The sequence below is a fragment of the Pelophylax lessonae genome, assembly GCF_965119305.1.
Source record: "Pelophylax lessonae genome assembly, chromosome: 7".
NCBI lineage: Eukaryota > Metazoa > Chordata > Amphibia > Anura > Ranidae > Pelophylax > Pelophylax lessonae.
The window spans coordinates 48,625,402-48,649,754 of NC_138774.1; the positions used below are offsets into that span (position 1 = coordinate 48,625,402).

Sequence of the window (24,353 nt, forward strand, 5' to 3'; positions counted from 1 at the left end):
TCGATCATCCCTACCAGAATCCTTCTCCTCCTCCTCCTCCCTCTCCTCTTGTGTGTTCTGTGGTGTGGCTAGAATAGTGTCTGCATAAAGCAGGCCTTGAGAGAAAAGAAAGTTCTCCTCTTCCTCCCACTGCTCTGCCGCAAATGCCCTGTCCATATTGCCACCAGGAGTGTGCTCCAGCAGGAACATAACAGGGATTGTGTCACTGATGCATGCATTGTCATGGCTCACCATCCTTGTGGCCTTCTCAAATGGTGACAGTACAGTTCATCCTTTATCAGCAGCCATTGGCATTAGGAAAACAAGCCAAGCCTGTTGTTGTGCCATACTGACACAATTACTCGTTGACGGCACTCTGCTGCATGTACAGCCGCTACAGCATTGCCAAGGTTGAGTTCCACCTGGTAGGCATGTCACAAATCAGGCGGTTTTTGGTAGCGGCACCCCAGCAGGAGCCGCCTAAGTAATATGGGTTCCCCACTCTATCTCTCAATCCTAGGAACAATCTCAGCCCCTATGGCACACCTGGTAATAGTGCAAGTACAAAGACCAATGGAAACACACACATTATGATAAAACACAGAAATATCTTTACTATAAGGCTTCTATGAAAAGCTACAAATAATAACAGAATATTCCTGGATGAATTAACTAGAAAGCAATAGTTAAATTCAGGAATAATATGATTCAATATATTATATCAGCCTGCTTCTAGAGGATTCCACAACTGTAACTAACCCCACAAGCAGAGGCACGCACTTAAACTTCAATGAGCCACAGTATAATAACTTTGCACAAACCTGCTTTCCTCTTCTTAATATGGCGCTATGGGTCCAGGCAGGAGGAGAACAGAAGAATGACTTTCTCCTATGTCAGACTTCTCTCTTCTATCCCCACACCACAGGCCCAATCACCAACACTGTATCTAATCCAGTGCTCAGTGGCTTAACTCTCAAATGAGACCCCCCCCCCATTCACCCAACATACACAGAGCCCTTAGCGTGTGTGTATAAATTTGTATGGCACCAGTAACTTCAGTCCCCAGGAGAAAGATGAGGTCTTGTGTCTTCAGCTAGCCACTGCAGATGATGAAGCTTTAAACTCCTGCTTGGCAAAGTGTAAACTGTTGTATACTGACAGTATCCAGATAGCAGGGCTGACACTGTGACTGCTTAACAAGACTTCAATGAAATCCAGGTGCTGGCAAGTGAGGGTAAAGTGGATTAACTCTGTCTTTATGCAATGTCCTGGATTCCTGCAAATGGGCAAGTGCCCTCTCACTCACCAATCCTGCAGTCAAGGCCCAAATCAAACATTGTGGAACAGGCAGGCTCTTCTGGTAACCAGACTGGTCACCTCACCTTTGATCACTTCATACAGCCGATGCAGATGTACTTGGATATGCACCTGGGATCCCCCTTCTCAGGCTGGATGTCCGGAACAATGCAGTGGGTTGACTGGGGAGATAGCACCTCTCTCTTGCATCCAGTCTATTCCCCTGCCTCATGGTGAACTCAACTGCTTAGCACACAAGATGAATGCCTCTTCCCCTCCTCTTGCCAGAGAATGCTGGGGTGTGTAGTTCTGTTCTCACATAATGCTATGGAGACATTTTTGGTGGGGACTACATGCCCCAGAATGCTTTCCTGATTGCTGCTGATTGGCTCTCTTCTCCCTGCCAATGAGGATGCAGGGGAGGGAGAAGAACAAACAGAGTCAATGTCAGTGAGAAGGAGGGGAGATAAATCTCCCATAGGGGCTGACAGGCATTCTCTGTCTCAGTGAGAGCCTCTGTTAGCTTGGCATGACGTGAGAGATGCGAGGCACCAGCTACATGTGTATGACCGCCTGAGATGGCTACAGGCTCTTCTGGCCTGCTTTAGCAGATCTTCCAACCCTGGGTACCTGTTTAGAAAAACGCTGAACCACCAAATTGAGGACATGTGCCTGGATTGGTACATGTGTCAACTTTCCCTGTCTAAGGGAGGACAGGAGGTTTGTGCCATTATCGCACACCACCATTCCTGGCTCCAGCTGGCATGACATGAAGTCTGGGCCTGCCCCTGCAGAGCTGAAGGAATCTTTGCTCCGGTGTGGTCTCTGTCCCCTAGACAGACCCGCTGAAGCACTGCACAGCATCTTTTAGCCTGACTCATTAAATAGCCCATTAAATGCTTAGGGGGTACTGGTGGTTCATAGGACAATTCAGCAGAGGAGGGCATGGAGGAGGAGGGGTAGGAGCTGTCAACTCTTGCATCATCACCACCAGCTGTATGGAGACCTGGCAGCAAAACAAGCTGCAGCACTGAGCCCTGTACTGCATCCTTCCGAGTTGCAAGCAGAGTTAACCAGTGTGCTGTGAATGAAATATATAATCCCTGGTCATGCTTGTGGACAACGTGTCAGCAGGAACGTGGATCTTACAGCTGACTGCCTTGCCCAACGATGACACAACATTGCCTTCCATGTGATGGCATAGAGCTGGAATGGCCTTACGTGCAAAGAAATAGCAACTGGGAAACTGCCATTGTGGTACAGCACATTCTGCAAACTCAGAATCCACTAGACGTAATTGAACAAGTTTGAATTTAGATGCTGGGTATGTGTGTGACAATGACTGGATTTTGTTTTGGTACAGCAGCTGGGGTAAAGATATTCACCTTCTATAGTGTACAGCTGGTGGTGTGCTGCTGGCAGACATGCTGCAAGGACCTGTGACACCCTTGGCTATGCCGTCATCCCTGTCATTGGAGACTACTGAGAGGTCATGAGTAGGGATGATCGAACGGTTCAGGGCGACCATCGGTTCGACCCAAACATTGACTGTTCGAAATTCGGCCGAATTCCGAACTTTTTGCTGAAAAAGTTCGGAATTCGGCAACCAGAACCGACCAAAATGCAATGGGACAGGAACTGGGCTTTAAAAGCCCGTGATTGGACCAGAACCATCAGTAAAAGCCAATTGAGGGGGCAGGAGAATGCTAGGAATGTGATTGGAGTGACTAGGGGGTCCAGAGGCCAATCATTAGTGAATATGCCCCTCAGTATATAAGATAGCCCCGCCAAATCTCTAGCATTTTAATACAGGGATGTGGAAGAGAGTGGAAGCAGTTCTGTTACTTCTGCTCTCAAAGTGTCATTTAGCAATTATTAGTGTGAGGAAAGGGATATCTAGTGTAGTTAGGGTACTATTTTCCACTATAGTTAGATTTAATAATTTCGTTTCTGTAGGGAAAGTGTTAAGTGTCAGGGTGACCGTAGTGTAGTGTAAGGTTAACTGACTCTGACTGCTATGGCAGGGTGACCAAACCCTTCTATGTCAGGGTGACCGCTATAGAGAAAAGATTGTTTCTCTTAGAACACTTATAGAACAGGATGGTGGCTTCGCCCCTGTCATCCGGCTTTTTGTTGCAGGCGTTTTATTAGGCTTTTTTGAGGACATGTTTGGAGTCAGGCATGACATCTGAACTTCTGTGTAGGGGTATATATACACACACACATGTATTTATATATACACATACACATATATAAGTGTGAAAGTATCAGAAACCTATGCTTGCGCTAATGAAATAATTAACAGGCATAGGTCTCCGCTCCTATCACACCTATATGTGTGTATGTGTATAAATACATATAAGTGTGTGTGTATATATACCCCTGTACAGAAGTTCAGGTGTTATGCCTGCCTCCAAAGACCCCCAAAAAATGCCCCAAAAAACCGCCTGCAACAACACACCTGGGCGTTTTTTTTGGGCGTCTTTAGAGGCAGGCATAACATCTGAACTTCTGTGTAGGGGTATATATACACTCACACATGTATGTATATATACACATACACATATATAGGTGTGAAAGTAGCAGAAACCTATGCTTGCGCTAAAGAAATAATTAACAGGCATATGGCTTCTCTGCTATAACACCTATATGTGTGTATGTGTATAAATACATATAAGTGTGTGTGTATATATACCCCTATACAGAAGTTCAGATGTTATGCCTGCCTCCAAAGACCCCCAAAAAAGGCGCAAAAAAACGCCTGCAACAACACACCTGGGCATTTTTTTTGCGCAGGCGTTTTTTTGGGGGTCTTTAGAGGCAGGCATAACATCTGAACTTCTGTATAGGGGTATATATACACACACACTTATATGTATTTATACACATACACACATATAGGTGTTATAGGAGAGAAGCCATATGCCTGTTAATTATTTCATTAGCGCAAGCATAGGTTTTTGCTACTTTCACACCTATATATGTGTATGTGTATATATACATACATGTGTGTGTGTATATCTACCCCTACACAGAAGTTCAGATGTCATGCCTGACTCCAAACATGTCCTCAAAAAAGCCCAATAAAACGCCTGCAACAAAAAGCCGGGTGTAAAAGTAGCAAAGCTACTAACCTGTTCTATATTACTTCTAATACAAACAAACTTTTTTTTTTCTGGTTCTGGACATGCTACAGAGCTGAGACTTCACAGGTACACTTTTTAGACCCCCCCCCAGACACTAAATCCAAAGAAATCAATTTTTTTTTTCAATAATTTTTTCAATAATTGACAATTTTTAAGAACTTTTTTTGTGTGATTAATAGTCCCTGGGGCATGACCCAGAACCCTAGGCACTTTTTAGGGGCATTTATTGGGTTTTAGGGCTTCAAAATGGTGTTTTTTGATTACCGAAGTTCGGGTCCCATTGATTTCAATGGGGTTCTGAAATCCGGGCCGAACTTTCGGGAAGTTTGGGTGTTCTGGTCGAACCGAACTTTTGAAAAGTTCGATCATCCCTAGTCATGACATATAGCGGTGGTAAACCTGAAAGATGAGGAATGAAGAGGAGAAGAATTGCGTACCTTTTGTGTGGCTTTCAGGAGCTTTTGCTAACAGGCTGAGTGGTGCGAGTTTAAATACCTTGTCAAGCATGTGTAACCCAAATGGCTGGTGTTTTGCCACGCTTGAACAGCGTGAGACAAAGTTTGCAAATTGCAACAATGTGATCGGCTGCACATGCACTTCAATATACTGCAGTAAACATTAACTAACGTGCTTTAATGTACTGCAGTAAAAGTGCACTAACGCACTTCAATATACTGCAGTAAAAATTCACTAACGCGCTTTAATGTACTGCAGTAAAAGTGCACTAATGCACTTCAATATACTGCAGTGAACATGCACCAATGCACTTCAATATACTGCAGTAAAAGTGTACTAGCACACTTCAATATACTGCTGTAAAGTACTAACACACTTTTTTATACTGCAGTAAATGTGCACTAATGCAGTTCAATATACTGTAGAAAACTTGCACTAATGCACTTTAATATACTGCAGTAAACATGCATTAACACCCTTCAATATACTGCAGTAAATGTGTACTAACACGCTTCTATATCCTGCAGTAAACATGCACTCATGCACTTCAAATATACTGCAGTAAACCTGCACTACTGCACTTCAATATACTTCAGTAAACGTGCACTAACGCAGTTCAATATATTGCAGTAAGTGTGCACTAACGCACTTCAATTTATTGCAGTAAACGTGCACCAATGCACTTCAATATATTACAGTAAAAGTGTACTAACATGCTTCAATATACTGCAGTAAAAGTGTCCTAACACATTTCAATATACTGCTGTAAAAGTACTCCCAATCACTTCAATATACTGCAGCAAATGTGCACTAATGCACTTCAAAATACTGCAGTAAACATGCACTAACACACTTCAATATACTGCAGTATATGTGCACCAATGCACTTCAATATACTGCAGTAAACATGCACTAACACACTTTATTATACTACAGTAAAAGCACACTAACATACTTCAATATACTGCAGTAAACATGCACTAAAGCACTTCAATATACTGCAGTAAACGTGCACTAGCATACTTTAATATACTGCAGTAAATGTGCACTATGGCACTTCAATGTACTACAGTAAACGTGTACTAAAGCTCTTTAATATACTGCAGTAAAAAGTGCACTAAATCACTTCAATATGCTGCAGTGAATGTGCACCAGTGCACTTCAATATACTGCAGTAAGCATGCACTAATGCACTTCAATATACTGCTGTAAAAGTGAACTAAAGCACTTCAATATACTGCAGTAAATGTGCACTAACGCACTTCAATATACACAGTAAACGTGCACTAACGCACTTCAATATACTGCAGTAAACATGCAATAACACACTTCAATATACTGCAGTAAATGTGCACTAATGCACTTTAATATGGTGCAGCAAACATTCACTAACGCACTTCAATGTACTGCAGTAAAAGTGCACTACTGATGCACAACTGCCTTGACACTCACTGACACACTTCAATATAGTTACGGGATAGTTACATAGTTAGTGAGGTTGAAAAAAGACATCAGTCCATCCAGTTCAACCTATGATGTGTGTGTGTTTGCTTTTAACCGTACATTGTGTACCCCTGTATGTTGTGGTCTCCAAGGTGCCCATCTAATAGTTTTTTGAAACTATCAATGCTCCCAGCTGATACGACTGCTTGTGGAAGAGAATTCCACATCCTTACCACTCTTACAGTGAAGAACCCCTTACGCATTTTAAGGTTAAACCACCTTTCCTCTAGTTTTAGTGAATGGCCACGTGTCTTATTGTATCTCCTCTCTCTGAATAGTTTGTTCCTTATGCTAGGGTCGCCAGTACAGTATTTGTACATTGATATCATATCCCCCCTCAATCGTCTCTTCTCCAGAGAGAATAAGTTCAGTGCTTGTAGTCTTTCCTCATAGCTGATGTCCTCCATTCCCCTAATTATTTTTGTTGCCCTTCTCTGGACTCTTTCCAATTCCAGCACATCCTTCCTGAGGACCGGTGCCCAGAACTGGACAGCATACTCCAAATGTGGCCGGACCAGAGTCTTGTAGAGCGGGAGAATAATCTCTTTATTTCTGGAGTGAATCCCCTTTTTTATACATCCCAGTATTCTGTTGGCTTTGCTTGCAGCGGCTTGGCATTGCATGCCACTGCCAAGCCTGTTGTCTACCAGTACCCCCAGGTCCCTTTCCATCCTAGACTCACCCACAGGTTCCCCCCCTAGTGAGTAGCTTGCTTTCTGGTTTCTGGCCCCCAAGTGCATTACTTTACATTTTTCAACATTAAACCTCATCTGCCATGTAGTTGCCCACCCCGTTATTTTGTTCAGGTCTGCTTGTAAGGTTTCCACATCCTGCATAGAAGATATTGGCATGCCTAGTTTAGTATCATCCTCAAATACTGAGATTGTACTAGATATCCCCTCCTCTAGATCATTTATGAATAAATTAAACAGGATTGGTCCCAGGTAACAGGTAATATCCTGCAGGTAACCTCCCCTGAGACAATAAACTGACAGTACAGTAAAAACGCTGCACTATCACTATATTCACACTACACTGATACTTTACACTCTATAGAATACTAACTCGCTAGTAGCAATGAGCAGAGCCCTGTTCTATCTATCTCTACTCGTGTATCTAAGGAAGAAATATTGATGTTCCAACATATACTGTAACTCTGCTCTAATCCTTAGATAAATTACATTTTCCAATAATATATGTAACTGTGTAAAATGTCTTTATTTATTAAGTATTAATTAATTTTTAGAAATAGATTGGTGATACTAGTATTTTAAATGTATATAAGGTAGCCCTTTTGTTTGTATCATGATCTCATTAGCCCAGAGGTAACATATTTGAGGCATGGGATGTGCAATGTCAAATTTGTATGCTAGCAAATGTTAAACCACCAGGTGGCACTGTTTTAATAGATGTTTACTCGTTGGCATACACTAGTTTATATTCACATTTTTATGTTAAAGTGGTTCTAAAGCCTTAAGGTTTTTCCCCTTATTGCATTTAATGCATTAAATTGAAAAACCTTATGTGCTGCAGTTTCCCCCCTGCCCCGTTTTTCTTACCTGAACCTGATCCAATCCAGGGATGTGCACAAGTGCAGCGGATCCCACCACTGTCGTTTTTCTCATTCGGCAGATTGATAAGAGTGGGAGCCATTGGCTCCTGCTGCTTTCAATCAAATGCTGTGATACGGGAGCACGGGGCATGACCCCATGGAAAGAGGCTTTCTGTGGGGGAACCACTGAAGAGGATGGGCCTGGAGCGTCGGTGGGGGACCCCAGAAGAAGAGGACCAGGGCTGCTCTGAGCAGAAGCATTGCACAGAACAGGTAGGTATGACATGTTTGTTATTTTAAGAAAAAAAAATGAAGGTTTAATATCATTTGGAATTTAGTTGAAATATATTTTAGTTTGCATACGGGATATATTAAACTTTCAGTTGTGGGTTAACGCTTGGGACATTTTATTCCATATGTCCTTTTTGGAGATTGGATAATTATGCACAGGTGTCCCGAGCCTCGATATCCCCCTTTGGGTTGTATATAAGTCGATGTACTGGTGTACCGCATAAACCCCAGATCCACAGACAACGCTTGTTACGCAGAAATACGCTGGAAGGGGCCTCACATGTAAGGGCATACCGCACACCGGGTTAAATGCTCATTCGGCACTGCATTAATTTAATTGACAATTGCGCGGTCATGCGATGCTGTACCTAAATAAAATTGATGTCCTTTTTTTTCCCACAAATAGAGCTTTTTTTGGTGGTATTTGATCACCTGTGCAATTTTTATTTTTTGCGCTATAAACAAAAAAAGAGCGACAATTCTGAAAAAAATATATATATTTTTCACATTCTGCTATATAACATTCTTAAAAAAAAAAAAAAGTAACATCAACATTTTTTACCATTTTAGGCCAATTTGTTTTCGGCTAAATATTTTTGGTAAAAAAAAATTGTAATAAGCATATTTTGATTGGTTTGCGCAAAAGTTATTCCACAAACTACGGGAAAGATTTATGTCATTTTTATTGGTTTTTTTTTTTTCTACTAGTAATGGCAGCGATCTGTGATTTTTAGAGGGACTGCGACATTGCGGTGGACAGATCGGACCCCTAACTGACATTTTTGACACTTTTGGGGGGACCAGTGACATTACTACAGTAATCAGTGCTAAAAATATGCACTGTTACTGTAAAAATGACACTGGTAGGGAAGGGCTTAACATTGTGGGTGATCAAGCGGTTAAATGTGAGCCTAGGGGAGTGATTCTAACTGTGGGAGGGCGTGGCTTCTGAAATGACCATAGAGATCTGTGATCCTATATAGAAGGATCATATGGGTTCTATGATCATTCCAGGGAGAAAAACGGTCACCTGTGTTTACAACATAATAAAGGAAAAGGAATTGGCAGCACTCCAGGTTGAGTCAAAATCCAGATTTATTGACTGGACATCCAAATATGACAATCGTGACAAGGTAGACGCGTTTCCCACACTGACTGTGTGCTTAATCATTAGCGGCCAACTCCAGTAGACGTCTGCTTACAAAACACGTAGGGCAGAGCTATGTATGTCATACGTCACTTCCGGTTAAGCAGATTGGAGCGTGGATTTAGGAACTTGATATCAACACATATAGTTACACCAATGCATAGCATCCATAAATTTAAATGTATTATTACTTTAATTAACTGAGAATGCATTCACCTTAGGTTCCTATCTAATTCAGACCTGGGCAGGATGCTCCTCTTCGTTGGATGACTATGAAGGCCTCACTTACAGAGTGGCTAAAGAAGGAGAAGATCTGGTGTACTTAAATGTCACAGAAGGAGTGTGGATGGCTGGGAATGCCCCTCACTCTCAATCTGTTCAGAGGACACTGAAGAGAGAGGGCAAAGCTGCAAAAGAGAGCATTATTAACATATTGATGAACTATTGCCCTTCGCTGGCTGCCGTGTATTCAATTGTGGGGAGGGAAACTCTTGCAAGAAAGAGTAAGTATGAACTGTGGACACTTAAAACTGATGTCCTGGGAAAACGTTTGAAATCACATCTCTAAAGTTTTTTCCTTTTTATTTTTTTATCCAATATATTCCCTATATTTTTTTATGAGTGTGTTCCAACATCCCTAAAATAGGGACTTTTATGATTCAGTTTCAACCAGAGCATTTAACAATGGAAAACGAGAAGAAAAGCATATTTATTCATCATTTTTGTACAAACACGACACATTAAATACAGTTAAATTTCAATTATAAACCCTGGGGTATTTTGTCACCTTATTGTCCTTCTTATATGATGTGCTTTTTTTAATACTTCTCACCATGAAACTACAATCTTTTTTAAAGATGTCCTTGTACCACTGTTTGGGCTACTTTGACTGCACATTTTTACTAAAGAAGCAGTGCATCTGAAACATCTGATAGAGCTGATTACAAAGGTACCATTTGGTTTACATCCTTGAGGTCAAAAGAAAAGTATGGGGGCTTCCAAGTACTACTTCCCTATTTGTGCCTTTTTTCACTATTCCTAAAGTGTCTCTAAAAATGTCCACATTGTATTTCAATTATCTCTAGCCTACTCCTATTAGTCTGAATGATCTTGAGGTTTGTACACTTACTTTGGGAAGATCCCCATACTTTTACTTTCTTCAATACTGTGAAACGTAGTAGTGTAAGTAGGAATTGCTGTGTCACAGGTTTCACAGATCCTGTACTAAGTAGGTGCTGAGAGGAGGAGTTTCAGGAGGCAGAGTTAGCACAGTTTGTGGGCAGCAAAGTACCATGGGATATATAGTCCTTAGAAACTGAAAGTAAACAGCAGAGGAGAAGCTGCAAAGCATGCAGAGAATCCAGAAAATTATGGAAAGAGACAGCCAGCAGACAGGCAGCACTCACAAAATGAAAGTAGATTTTTCAAGTAAGTGCATACTGAATTGTCAAATATAACTATTGTTTGTATTGCTATTATAATTCTGATATTATAAAATCAAAGCCTATGCTGTGTCTCTAGAGCTCATTTAAGGCATAGATCAGAAAGCAATTTGTAAATTTGTGTCAGAAAAGTGTCAGAATTTATTAACCACTTGCTGGGCCTGGGTTTTTCACAAATTTGCTGTTTACAAGTAAAAATCATATTTTTCGCAGGAAAATTACTTAGAAACACACGCGCACGCACACACACACACACACTCTCTCTCTAGCAGAGACCCTAGAAAATAAAATGGTAAGTGTTAAAATGTTTTATGTCACACTGTATTTGCACAGCGGTCTTTCAAACGCAATTTTTTAAAAATCTTTAATGAATTAAAAAAAAAAAAAAATGCACTGCCCCCGTAGGGACTGCATACTATTCACTCTGTACGCTCCCCCTGGTTACCAGCACCCAGCCATAAGTAAAGACGGGTCCTTAATTTTCCTTGGCTCACACTCAAATAATCAGTCCAGGTAAAATGGCGATAGGAGTAAGGATGATCGAACTTTTGAAAAGTTCGGTTCGGCCAGAACATCCGAACTTCCCGAAAGTTCGGCCCGGATTTCAGAACCCCATTGAAATCAATGGGACCCGAACTTCGGTAATCAAAAAACACAATTTTTAAGCCCTAAAACCCAAATAAATGCCCCTAAAAAGTGCCTAGGGTTCTGGGTCATGCCCCATTAACTATTAATCACACAAAAAAAAGTTCTTAAAAATTGTCATTTTTGATAAAAAAAAGCCAATTATTGAAAAAAAAAAAAAGAGAGAGATTTTTTGATTTTATCTTTGGATTTAGTATCTGGGGGGTCTAAAAGGTGTGCATGTGAAGTTTCAGCTCTGTAGCATGTCCAGAACCATGAAAAAAAAATATATAATTTTTCAGTAGAACAGGGATGTGGGACCCTCCTTTAACACCTACATGATCTTTTTTTCTGGTTCTGGACATGCTACAGAGCTGAAACTTCACAGGTACACCTTTTAGACCCCCCAGACACAAAATCACACAAAAAAAGTTCTTAAAAATTGTCATTTTTGATAAAAAAAAAGCCAATTATAGAAAAAATTTTTTTAAAAAAAAGAGATTTTTTGATTTTTACTTTGGATTTAGTATCTGGGGGGGTCTAAAAAGTGTACATGTGAAGTTTCAGCTCTGTAGCATGTCCAGAACCATAAAAAAAAAAAGATTGTTTGTATTAGAAAACTTTCAGCACAGGAGGTTGGCTTTGCTGCTGTAACACTTTGCCGGTTTAATAGAAGGCATTTCTTTGGGTTCTTTGCAGTCAGGAAAAACATCTGAACTTGTGTATAGTGGTACTGTGCACAAGTTCTGATGTTTTGCCTCCCTCCAAAAACCCCCAGAAAATGCCAGCAAAAACACACCTGGGCATTTTTTTTTTTGACGCTAGCGTTTTTTTTTGGCATTTTTTCGGGTTCTTTTGAGGCAGGCAAAACATCAGAACTTGTGTATAGTGGTGTATATACACACATACATATATTTATATACACACCTAGACATATATAGGTGTGATAGTAGCAGAAATATATGCTTGCGCTAATGAAATAATTTACTGTAATATATTTCTGTTACTATCACACCTATATATGGCTAGGTGTCTATATGCATATAAGTATGTGTGTATATATACCACTATACACAAGTTCAGATGTTTTGCCTGCCTCAAAAGAACCCCAAAAAATGCCAAAAAAAACACTAGCGTCAAAAAAAAAAATGCCCAGGTGTGTTTTTGCTGGCATTTTGTGGGGGTTTTTGGAGGCAGGCAAAACATCAGAACTTGTGCACAGTACCACTATACACAAGTTCAGATGTTTTTCCTGACTGCAAAGAACCCAAAAAAAATGCCTTCTATTAAACCGGCAAGGTGTTACAGCAGCGAAGCCAACCCCCTGAGCTGAAAGTTTTCTAATACAAACAATCTTTTTTTTATGGTTCTGGACATGCTACAGAGCTGAAACTTCACATGTACACTTTTAGACCCCCCAGATCTGAAATCCAAAGTAAAAATCAAAAAATCTTTTTTTTAATTTTGTCAATAATTGGCTTTTTTTTTATCAAAAATGACAATTTTTAAGAACTTTTTTTTGTGTGATTTTGTGTCTGGGGGGTCTAAAAGGTGTACCTGTGAAGTTTCAGCTCTGTAGCATGTCCAGAACCAGAAATAAAAAGGATTGTATGTATTAGAAAACTTTCAGCTCTGGGGGTTAGCTTCTCTCCTCGGTTTTCACACCTTGCCGGTTTCAAAGCAGGCATTTTTTTGGGTTCTTTGCAGTCAGGAAAAACATCTGAACTTGTGTATAGTGGTACTGTGCACAAGTTCAGATGTTTTGCCTGCCTCCAAAACCCCCAAAAAAATGCCAGCAAAAACACACCTGGGCATTTTTTTTTTGACGCTAGCGTTTTTTTGGCATTTTTTTGGGTTCTTTTGAGGCAGGCAAAACATCTGAACTTGTGTATAGTGGTATATATACACACATAATTATATGTATATAGACACCTAGCCATATATAGGTGTGATAGTAGCAGAAATATATTACAGTAAATGATTTCATTAGCGCAAGCATTTATTTCTGCTACTATCACACCTATATATGTCTAGGGGTATATATACAGACATATATGTGTATATATACCCCCTATACACATGTTCAGATGTCATGTCTGACATCAAACATGTCCTCAAAAAAGCACTGGCAGTGGCAGCCCCTGCAGCATAAAAAATGCTTGGCTGGTGAGAAGCCATATTCCTGTCCCGAAGCAATTCAGAGAAATGATCATTTCTCTATAGCGGTCACTCTGCTATGGAAGGGTTTTGTCACCCTGCCATAGCAGTCACTGCCAGTTAACCCTACACTACACTATGGTCCCCTTACACTTAACACTTTCCCTACAGAAACTACATTTTTGAAGCTAACTTAAGTGTAAAGGAGCACTCTAACTACACTAGATATCCCTTTCCTCACACTAATAAATAGCTAAATGACACTTTTAAAGTAAAATTAACAGAACTGCTTCCACTCTCTTCCATGTCCAGTATAACAATGCTAGGAATATGGCGGGGGCGATCTTATATACTGGGGAGCGTATCAAATAATGATTGGTCTAGGGACCCCCTAGTCACTCCAATCACATTCCTAGCATTCTCCTGCCCCCTCAATTGGCTTTTGCTAATGGTTCTGGTCCAATCACGGGCTTTTAAAGCCCATTTCCTGAAGCATTGCATTTTGGTCGGTTCTGGTTCCCGAATTCCGAACTTTTTGGGCAAAAAGTTCTAAATTCGGCCGAACCTCGAACACCCAATGTTCTGGCCGAACCGATAGTGTGACCCGAACCGTTCGATCATCCCTAGATAGGAGAAGGAAATGGTGGGATACTCTGACTTTAACTATTCCCAGTGATTGAGGACTCCTATCTTCTCTGCTTCTGTATAGATGTGGAACAGCCAGGCTGTTAATTCAGCCTGCTACTTTGGATGAATGTGGATTTAGTGTCTTATCCCTAAGATGACTTGGTGAACAACTAGTTGTCTTCAGGACACTCTCCCTAGTATCCTCTCTCTCTTCCTCTGCTGACACCCATCCACTGGCTGTCTTACTAGCAGAGGTGGCCCCCCCTCAGGTCAGGCCCCTTGACACGAGTCCCTGTACTCCCGATACTGAAGTCCCAGGGTCTCCAGTGCCTCCCCTCTCAGTCAGCTTCCTTGAAACTCTGGATTCAGCTCCTCTCAACCGCTCCTCTGGCCCTCAGGATGACCTCCTTTGACCTCTACATAGGAGGAGGCAGCCACCCCCCCCCTCCGGGACTCCCCTCTCCAGCCAAAGATCCTGCAGCACACATGCTCCTGGATTTTATACAGTATCCCAGAGAGCACCGAGGCGACCTGCCCTCTGCCAATCATCAGGACTGTATCAAAGCCTATACACCCATTCAGGTTTCCTCCCACTGTCCATGCCTCCCTATTGGACCAGCGTGAAACACTCCTCAGACTGAATGAATCACATAGTGAGCACAATGAGCAGACCTTACTAACAGATCTTGCTCCCTGGTAGGCAGAGAACAATATAGATTTACCTGCAGCTCCTCTGGTAAACAGACAGAGCTCAAAACCATACTCTCTCACTAGCACCTACCTAGGAGGGTGCTACAAAAAGGAAAACGTAAAGTTAGCCCAATTTTTTGTAGCGTGTGAAGGATAACGGTATGCTGAGTAAATAGATACCTAACATGCAGTGCTTTAAAATTGCACACGCTCATCGATTGGTGACAAATGACAGTACTTGAAAATCTCCATAGGCGATGCTTTAAATTTTTTTAAAGGTTACCTGTTTAGAGTTACAAAGGAGGTCTTGCCCTAGAATTATTGCTCTCACTGTAACATTTGCAATGACGATAACTCACATGTGTTGTTTGAACAGTGTTTACATATGTGGGCGTCACTTACGTATGCGTTCGCTTCTGTGTGCGAGCATGGAGGGATGGGGTGTTTTAAGTCTTTTTCTCCTATTTATTTTACTTTTTATTTTTACACTGTCACTTTATTTTTATTTGTTTATCACTTTTATTCCTATTACAAGGAATGTAAACATCCCAAAAAGACCCCAGATCTCTAATTTACCTTTAAAAGCAAAAGAAAAAAGTTTTTTTTGTTTTTTTTTTTGTTTTTTACATTTTGACTTTAAGGGAAAAAAAATCCCTTGTTCATGCCCAAGACCTGGAAGTGACATCAGAGGTCGCTATAGTCCTCCAAGGGCATAGAGCGGAGTGGGGGCTCTGGTAAGCTCAAAAACGACTGGAAAGTGGTGGAAATGGAGCACCTCTCCTGCCACCTATAAAAGTGATCCCATGGCAATAATCACTTTTATTGGAAAGTCATAACGAAAAAAAAAAGATACCAGGGTTATGGCAGCTAGTTGCCCATCCGAAAAATAGAAAAAATTAAAAACGCTCTCGCCTCCTGCGAGGCCTCCCAACGTATGCCAGCTCCACGCTTTGACATTTCTTATATAGACAAGAGGCGGGCCACCTTGTTATATCATTCAGTGGCACCGCCCAATTCTGATGTCACATCCCTAATGACAAGCCTTTTTTATTTAGCTTTGGACAGAGTAGGTTTTGTCCTTTGCCCTATGTATGCCAAATTTTCCTTTAAGTCCTCTCTTGCAGATGCAATAGGAAGTGAATGGAGATTTCAACAAAGTGAATAGAAATTCTCTCTTAAACATTTGGCTTTGAAAGAGACATCCCCTTCTACTTACCACCTATTAAGATGGCAAATGTAAAATTTTAGGTTTCCCATCACTATCTTTCCCAGTGACAATGGTCAGCCAATTAAATAGAGAGGGTGAATCACAGACAGCAAACAGAGGTTCTAATGCCTCTACATTCTATCCAAAGGTAGAAAGAAAATCTTAGCTAATAGTAGCTTAGATAATCTTTAGTATTAAATTAAATAATATATACAGTATCTCACAAAAGTGAATACACCCCTCACATTTGTGCAAATATTTTATTATATATTTTCATGTGACAACACTGAAGAAATGACACTTTGCTACAATGTAAAGTAGTGAGTGTACAGCTTGTATAACAGTGTAAATTTCCTGTCCCCTCAAATTAACTCAACACACAGCCATTCATGTCTAAACTGCTGGCAACAAAAGTGAGTACACTCCTAATGCCTCGTACACACGTACCGATCGTCGGCCGACCGATCGGCCGTCTTTTGTCCAGGGATGTCCTGTCCGCTGAAAAGTGCAAAAGACTGCACACGAATTTTGTCAGCCAACAACAGCCGACTGCAGAAGTGATGTCATGTGATGGTTAACTTTCCGTGTGTTTTTTCTTCTCTGAGCATGCCCAGTCTTGCAAATCTGCTGATTGTCGGCCGAATTCTGTACTGACTGAGGAACAATCGGCCGTTCTGGTGTTGGCCAACAAAAATTTTAATGCCTGCACAACAGATTCTGTTCGCCTGAAAATGCGCTGTCGGAAGCATCATACTAACAAGCCTACAATCGGCCAATCGGTCGTCGGCCGAATATTTACGGCCGACAATTGGTACGTGTGTACGGGGCTTAAGTAAAAATGTCCAAATTGGTCCCAAATTGTCAATATTTTGTGTGGCCACCATTATTTTCCAGCATTGCCTCAACCCTTTTGGGCATTGAGTTCACCAGAGCTTCAAAGGTTGCCACTGGAGTCCTCTTCCACTCCTCCATGACGACATTCCGTTTGAGGATTCCCCACAGATGCTCAATAGGGTTTAGGTCTGGAGACATACTTGGCCAGTCCTCCACCTTTACCCTCAGCTTCTTTAGCAAGGCAGTGGTTGTCTTGGAGGTGTGTTTGGAGTCATTATCATGTTGGAATACTGCCCTGAGGCCCAGTCTTCGCAGGGAGGGGATCATGCTCTGATTCAGTATGTCACAGTACATGTTGGCATTCATGGTTCCCTCAATAAACTGTAGCTCCCCAGTGCCGGCAGCACTCATGCAGCCCCAGATCATGACATTTGCACCACCATGCTTGACTGTAGGCAAGACAAACTTGTCTTTGTACTCCTCACCTGGTTTCTGGCACACACGCTTGACACCATCTAAACCAAATAAGTTTATCTTGGTCTCATCAGACCACAGGACATGGTTCCAGTAATTCATGACCTTAGTCTGCTTGTCCTAGCAAACTTATTGTGGGCTTTATTGTGCATCATCTTTAGAAGAGGCTTCCTTCTGGGATGAAAGTCATGCAGACCAATTTGTTGCAGTGTGTGGCATATGGTCTGAGCACTGACAGGCTGACCCCCACCCCTTCAACCTTTGCAGCAATGCTGGCAGCACTCATATGTCTACTTCCCAAAGATATGACGCTGAGCACGTGCACTCAACTTCTTTGGTCAACCATGGCAAGGCCTGTTCTGAGCCTGTTCATGGAAGAACCTGTCCTGTTAAACCGCTGTATGGTCTTGGCCCTCGTGCTGCAGCTCAGTTTCAGGGACTTGGCAGTCTTCTTATAGCCTAGGCCATCTTTATGTAGAGCAACAATTCTTTTTTTCAGATCATCAGAGAGTTCTTTGCCATGAGGTGGCATGTTGAACTTCCAGTGACCGGTATGAGAGAGTGAGAGCGATAACATCAAATTTAACACACCTGCTCCCCATTCACACCTGAGACCTTGTAACACTAATGAGTCACATGACACCGGGGGGGGGGGGTAAATGGCTAATTGGGCCCAATTTGGACATTTTCACTTAGGGGTGAACTCACATTTGTGTCCAGCGGTTTAGACAATAATGGCTGTGTGTTGAGTTATTTTTGAGGGGACAGAAAATTTACACTGTTATATAATCTGTACACTCACTACTTTACATTGTAGCAAAGCGTCATTTCTTCAGTGATGTCACATGAAAAGATATAATAAAATATTTACAAAAACGTGAGGGGTGTACTCACTTTTGTGAGATACTGTACCAAATATGTGTCCTTCTTTATTGGCCGTACATGTCCTTCCTGTTTGTTAGAAGGAAATGACTATTATCAAACATATCACATACTGTATGTGCCTTTACATGTGGTGTTCTTTCATTGACTTTCCTCTATGTATATCAGTCCAGCCACAGGTCTACATCACCAAGAAACGTTCTAACTCTGACATAGAGGTCATCTGTATGGTGACTGGCTTCTATCCAAAACAAATCAATGTAAGCTTGTGGAAGGAGAACAAAATGGAAGATGCTATATCCACTGTGATTCTACCTAATGGAGATGAGACTTACCAGATAACAGTGTTGATAACTGTAAATTTTCTAGAAGAGCAAACTGTCTCTTGCCGAGTGGAGCACAGCAGCTTGAAAGAACCACTTATAGTACATCTGGGTAAGTAATTTGTAAAGTACTGAAATGTAAAAGAAACTACTTTTAGTTTCAGTTTTTTAGCTTAGTTTTAGTACTAGAAAAAATACATCGAAATGATGACATATTTAATAAGTGATCAAAGTCATTACCAAGTAACTACTGTATATACCTGTTAGTTTAATATAGTCGAGAAGATACCGGAGAGTTTATTAAAAGATGAGTTCTTGCTGGGAAAAAAAAACATTTTAGGCAACAGACAGCATGGATTCATTAAAGACAGAAGTTGCCAGACAAATCTGATTTCTTTTTTATCAGCAGGTAAGTACAACCTTGGACAGAGGGGTGGCTGTGGACGTAGTATAACTTGGATTTTGCAAAAGCCTTTGACACAGACTCCCACACACGGCTAATGTGTAAGGTAAAGTCTACAGGCTTGGAAAAATCGGTTTGTAAATGGATAGAAAACTGGCTAAAAGTTAGAATTCAGAGAGTAGTGGTTAATGATTCTTACTTGGATTGGTCTAAGGTTATCAGTGGTGTACCCCAAGGTTCAGTGTTGGGACCCTTACTTTTTAATATCTTTATAAATGATATAGGGTCTGGGATTAAAAGTACAATTTCAGTGTTTGCAGATGACACCAAGCTATGCAGTGGAATAACTTCCTTAAAGGATGTCTCCAACTTACAACCCAACCTCAATGCACTGCCTAAGTGGGCAACTATGTGACAGTTGCGGTTTAATGTTGCTAAATGTAAAGTTATGCACTTGGGGGTCAAGAATATGCATGCATCATACATACTAGGGGGAGTACAACTGGGGGAATCCATAGTGGAGAAGAATCTGGGTATACTGGTGGATCATAAGCTTAATAATAGCATGCAATGCCAAGCTGAAGTTTCCAAAGTGAGCAAAATCATTTCTTGTATTAAGAGAGGTTTAGACTCCAGAGAGATAATTATTATTCTACCCCTGTACAAATCATTAGTAAGACCTCATCTGGAAAAAAAACTGTTTAGTTTTGGGCACAAGTTCTCAAAAAGGATATCGGGGAACTGGGGAAAGTGCAGAGAAGGGAAACCAAACTGATAAGAGACATGGAGGAGCTCAGCTATGAGGGGAGATTAGAGGAACTGAATTTATTCTCTCTTGAGAGGAGGCGATTAAGGGGGAATATGATCAACATGTATAAATACATAAGGGGTCCATATAGTGAACTTGGTGTTGAGTTTAGGGTCATCACAGAGGTCATCACTTTAGGGTCATCACAGAGGACAAGGGGGCACTCTTTACGTCTAGATGAAAAGCAAGTTCATCTCCAAATATGGAAAGGTTTCTTCACAGTAAGAGTTTTGAAAATGTGGAATAGACTCTCTCCAGAGATGGTTCTGGCCAGCTCAGTAGATTGCTTTCAAAAAGCCTGGATAACTGGGTATTAACATTTATAGGTAAAGTTGATCCAGGTAAAATCCGATTGCCTCTCCAGGAATCAGGATGGAATTTTTTTCCCCTGCTGTAGCAAATTGGATCATGCTTTGCTGGGGTTTTTTTGCCTTCCTCAGGATCAACTGTGGGTATGGTATTGTGTATATGGTATTGTATGATTTTTTTTTTTTTTTTTTATTGGTTAAACTAGATGGACTTTTTTCAACCTGGCTAACTATGTAACATTGGGTAAATATGGGTGTAGGCAATTCAGGCATTCTTTCCACCTGCTATAAGGCAAAAGGGGTCTGATAAGGGAAATTGTCCCTTTAGTCACCTCTAGGAAGGTATGTGTCTGATTTGATGCCAAATTCCGGCAAGAGTTCACACAACCATCTTAATGAGGGAGCCTTTAAATAAGGGATCCCATGTAATTTGGGCATGGTTTGAGCTAGTGGCAGGTTAGGGAAAGGAACCCGCTGGTTAGGGACAGTACTTAGAACAGGGAAAGGTTCCTGGTGAGTAGAAGTACAGTAGTTCAGGAAACACTAAAGAGCATTCTTAGTATCTCTCACAGTGAGCAAGTTCAGCTGTGGTTACACAAGGAACCGTCAATCCTCCAGCAGAGGCCGTCCTCCAGTAACCTTACCATGAAATCACAGTACAAAAGATGTACTGAAACTGATACATTGTCCAGTGTGTCATCATTTTATTTTATTGTGATTTCCATAACTCTTAGCAATCACCATATAGTAAAATATGCCGATGTGTGTGTGTGGTTCCTCCCGAGTGGGTACCTTGTCATGTGCAACAACTGTGAATTTCACAAGAAAACAGAAGTTGACAGCTTGATAATCTATCTCTTCCGAAATAGCAGGAGGGTCTTGGCTCAGTCAAGCTAGTGTTATTTGTACATGGAAAGATTCAGAGGAGGAACATACAGGGCAACACAATTAAGAGAGCTGACAGCTTGCAGAGGAGGGGGAGCAGAGGCTGTGCGGGCTCTGTGTACACTATCCACCATGCTCCGTCTCCTTGAAACAGTCCCTCAAAATGTCTGTTTCCGTCATCCAGTGTTGTCCAATGGTAGTGCAATTCTTTTCATAAAACATAGCTTAGATTTAAATTAGGACAAGTGCTATGTTCACTGGGTGCCCTGTGGTGTTTAACAAACATTTTTTACTTGTGGTGATACTTATTTTTTCAAAGTTTATATGAGATGTTGGTGATTGGGTTCAAATACATTAACCACTTTACCTCTGCTCACATTGCTGCTACTGCAGCAATGTGGCACGTCGCTGGACTCCTCCCCCTGTAGGCGGCGCTCGCGCGCCGCCGAAAGCGCTCCCGCTGTTTTCAGTCACAGTGGGAGTCGGGCCAGGGGAGGAGCGGCGGCAATCGCCGCCGCTCTTCCCCGATCGCCGGGTAATCGAGTGAGGAGATCCGCCCGCTTGTGTAAACAGAGCGGGCGGATCTCCAAAGTGAAAGGCAGGGACAGATCGGAGTGTTCAGCATAGCTGAACATCCAATCTGTCCTTGTGTCACTCAGTCTCCTCCCCCCTCACACGTTAGTAAGCACCAGGCATACATTAACCCCTCCCTCTCCAATAAAATTAACCCCTTCCCTGCCAGTGTCATTTTTACAGTAACAGTGCATATATATAGCACTGATTACTGCAGTAATGTCACTGGTACCCCCAAAAGTGTCAAAAATGTCAGTCAAGGGTCCGATCTGTCTGCCACAATGTCGCAGTCTCGCAAAAAAAAAAAAAAATCGCAGATCGCCGCCATTACACGTTTAAAAAAAAAACACCAAAAATTACAGAAATCTTTCCCTTAGTTGGTAAACGCAATAACTTTTGCGCAAACCAATCAAAATACGCTTATCGTGATTTTTTTTTTACCAAACATATGTAGCAGAAAACAAATTGGCCAAAAATGTTAAAAAAATTAGATTTTTACATTTTTTTGCGGGGGAATTTCTTATAAAAAAATGTTAAAAATATTGTTATTTTTTCAAAATAAACGCTATTTTTTGTTTATAGCGCAAAAAGTAAAAATCGCACTGGTGATCAAATACCACCAAAAAAAGCTCTGTTTGTGGGAAAAAAAGGACGTAAATTTTGTTTGGGTACGGCGTCGCACGACCGCGCAATTGTCAGTTAAAGTCGCACAGCGCCGAATCGCAAAAAGTGGCCTGGACGTAAGACAGCAAAATCCTCCGGTGGTAAAGTGGTTAAAGTGTTACTAAGCCCACAACAGTAGATTAAGTCTGTATATGTAGTAAAGCATGCTTGTTTTGCTCACTGTGGAACCTAAGGGGTAATCCTCTGCATTGATCCTCCCCTTGTTCCACTGTCCCAAATCCATATGCTGATAGTAAAGAGCCTTTGGAGTCACTCTGCACATGCTCAGTTTGGTGTGTATTGAAGGAGAGTTTTTTTTTCTTTTTAACTTGGGATGATGCATGTGATCAGAACAGGGCCAGTCAGCACTGTCCAGACAGAGGATCGGGGTCCTGCAGCCTCATAGCACAGTCAGAGTAGAATGAAAACTCCTCCTACAAGCTTTAACCAGTGCTTGGCTGGACGCTGATAGAAGTCACAAGACTATGTGCTGCTAATGAGAAAAGGTTTTTAGCAGTTTAGATTTACTAAATTTCCATTTCCATGTTCTGTGCAGACCAGAAATAGTGAATGCAGGGTCCTGGGTTTAGTAACACTTTAGGTAGACTTCATGTAATCTTTCCTTTTTTTTCTATAGTAGTTATTACTATTTAGCCAAGCATTACATTTTAATTTTTTTTTACCTAATTTCATCACCTCTGCAGATAAGGAACATCACAACCTGATCGGGCTGGTCATAGGAACAACAGTTGCTGTCATTGTGTGTGTGTTCGGACTGGCGTGCTTTGTGAAGTTGTATAAAAAGCACAAGATATCATCAAGAAATATAAATGCAGTATAGTGCAAAACATCCCTGGAAATCCACAATCATTACCAAAAAAAAAACTCTAGAAGTATGACTTCACAAGATCATCCCTTTATTTTATTTATCCACTCAAACTACATTTTTTTATATAAAATTCTGTGTGTAAATTCAATTTTTTAGTCTGCATGATCATTTTTTCTTTCCTTTTAATAAGAATATTTGCTTTCATCTAAGTTGTTATATTTCCTTCTTTATCTTCTATGTTGTTACTGGAGATGATGCACAAATGTTTCATTGCTTGCAAAAAATAAGCAGGTACCTGTCATGCTTACCCAAAATGCAGGTGGTCAGACACTATAGCTAGCTTCTGTATTCTTCACCTACAGTGGTGATCGAAAGTTTTGGCACCCCAGGTAAAAATTTGTATTAATGTGCATAAAGAAGCCAAGGAAAGATGGAAAAAATCTCCAAAAGGCATCAAATTACAGATTAGACATTCTTATAATATGTCAACAAAAGTTAGATTTTATTTCCATCATTTACACTTTCAAAGTAACAGAAAACAAAAAAATTGTGTCTGCAAAAGTTTGGGCACCCTGCAGAGTTAATATCTTGTACTGCCCCCTTTGGCAAGTATCACAGCTTGTAAACACTTTTTGTAGCCAGCCAAGAGTCTTTCAATTCCTGTTTGAGGTATCTTTGCCCATTTTTCCTTACAAAAGTCTTCCAGTTCTTTGAGATTTCTGGGCTGTCTGTCACGCACTGCTCTTTTAAGGTCTATCCATAGATTTCCAATTATGTTGAGTTCAGGACATTGTGAAGGCCATGGCAAAACCTTCAGTTTACGCCTCTTGATGTAATCCCCCATGGATTTCGAGGTGTGTTTAGGATCATTATCCATTTGTAGAAGCCATCCTCTCTTTAACTTCAGCTTTTTCACAGATGGCATCAAGTTACCATCCAAAATTTGCTGAAATTTTATTGAATCCATTTTTCCTTCTACTCGTGAGATGTTATCTGTGCCACTGGCTGCAATACAACCCCAAAGCATGATTGATCCACCCCCATGCTTAACAGCTGGACAGAGGTTCTTTTCATTAAATTCTGTGCCCCTTTTTCTCCAAACGTACCTTTGCTTATTCCGGCCAAAAAGTTCAATTTTAACCTCATCGGTCCACAGAACTTGTTTCCAAAATGCATCAGGCTTGTCTATATGTTCATTTGCAAAGTTCAAACGCTGATTTTTGTGGTGAGGACGTAGAAGAGATTTTCTTCTGA

General features: G+C 41.1%; 1 protein-coding gene across 1 annotated transcript in view; it reads left to right on the top strand.

Moving 5' to 3' along the window:
- The window catches only part of LOC309560845 (T-cell surface glycoprotein CD1a-like), a 34,459-nt gene extending 11,319 nt beyond the window's left edge, over positions 1 to 23,140 (top strand). Inside the window, exons 2-4 of the mRNA XM_082264529.1 lie at positions 9,592 to 9,873; positions 18,476 to 18,742; positions 22,975 to 23,140. Coding sequence (XP_082120655.1) covers positions 9,592 to 9,873; positions 18,476 to 18,742; positions 22,975 to 23,111 — 686 coding nt within the window. The 3' untranslated portion in view covers positions 23,112 to 23,140. The remainder of the gene's footprint in view (positions 1 to 9,591; positions 9,874 to 18,475; positions 18,743 to 22,974) is intronic.
- Positions 23,141 to 24,353: the final 1,213 nt, after the last annotated feature.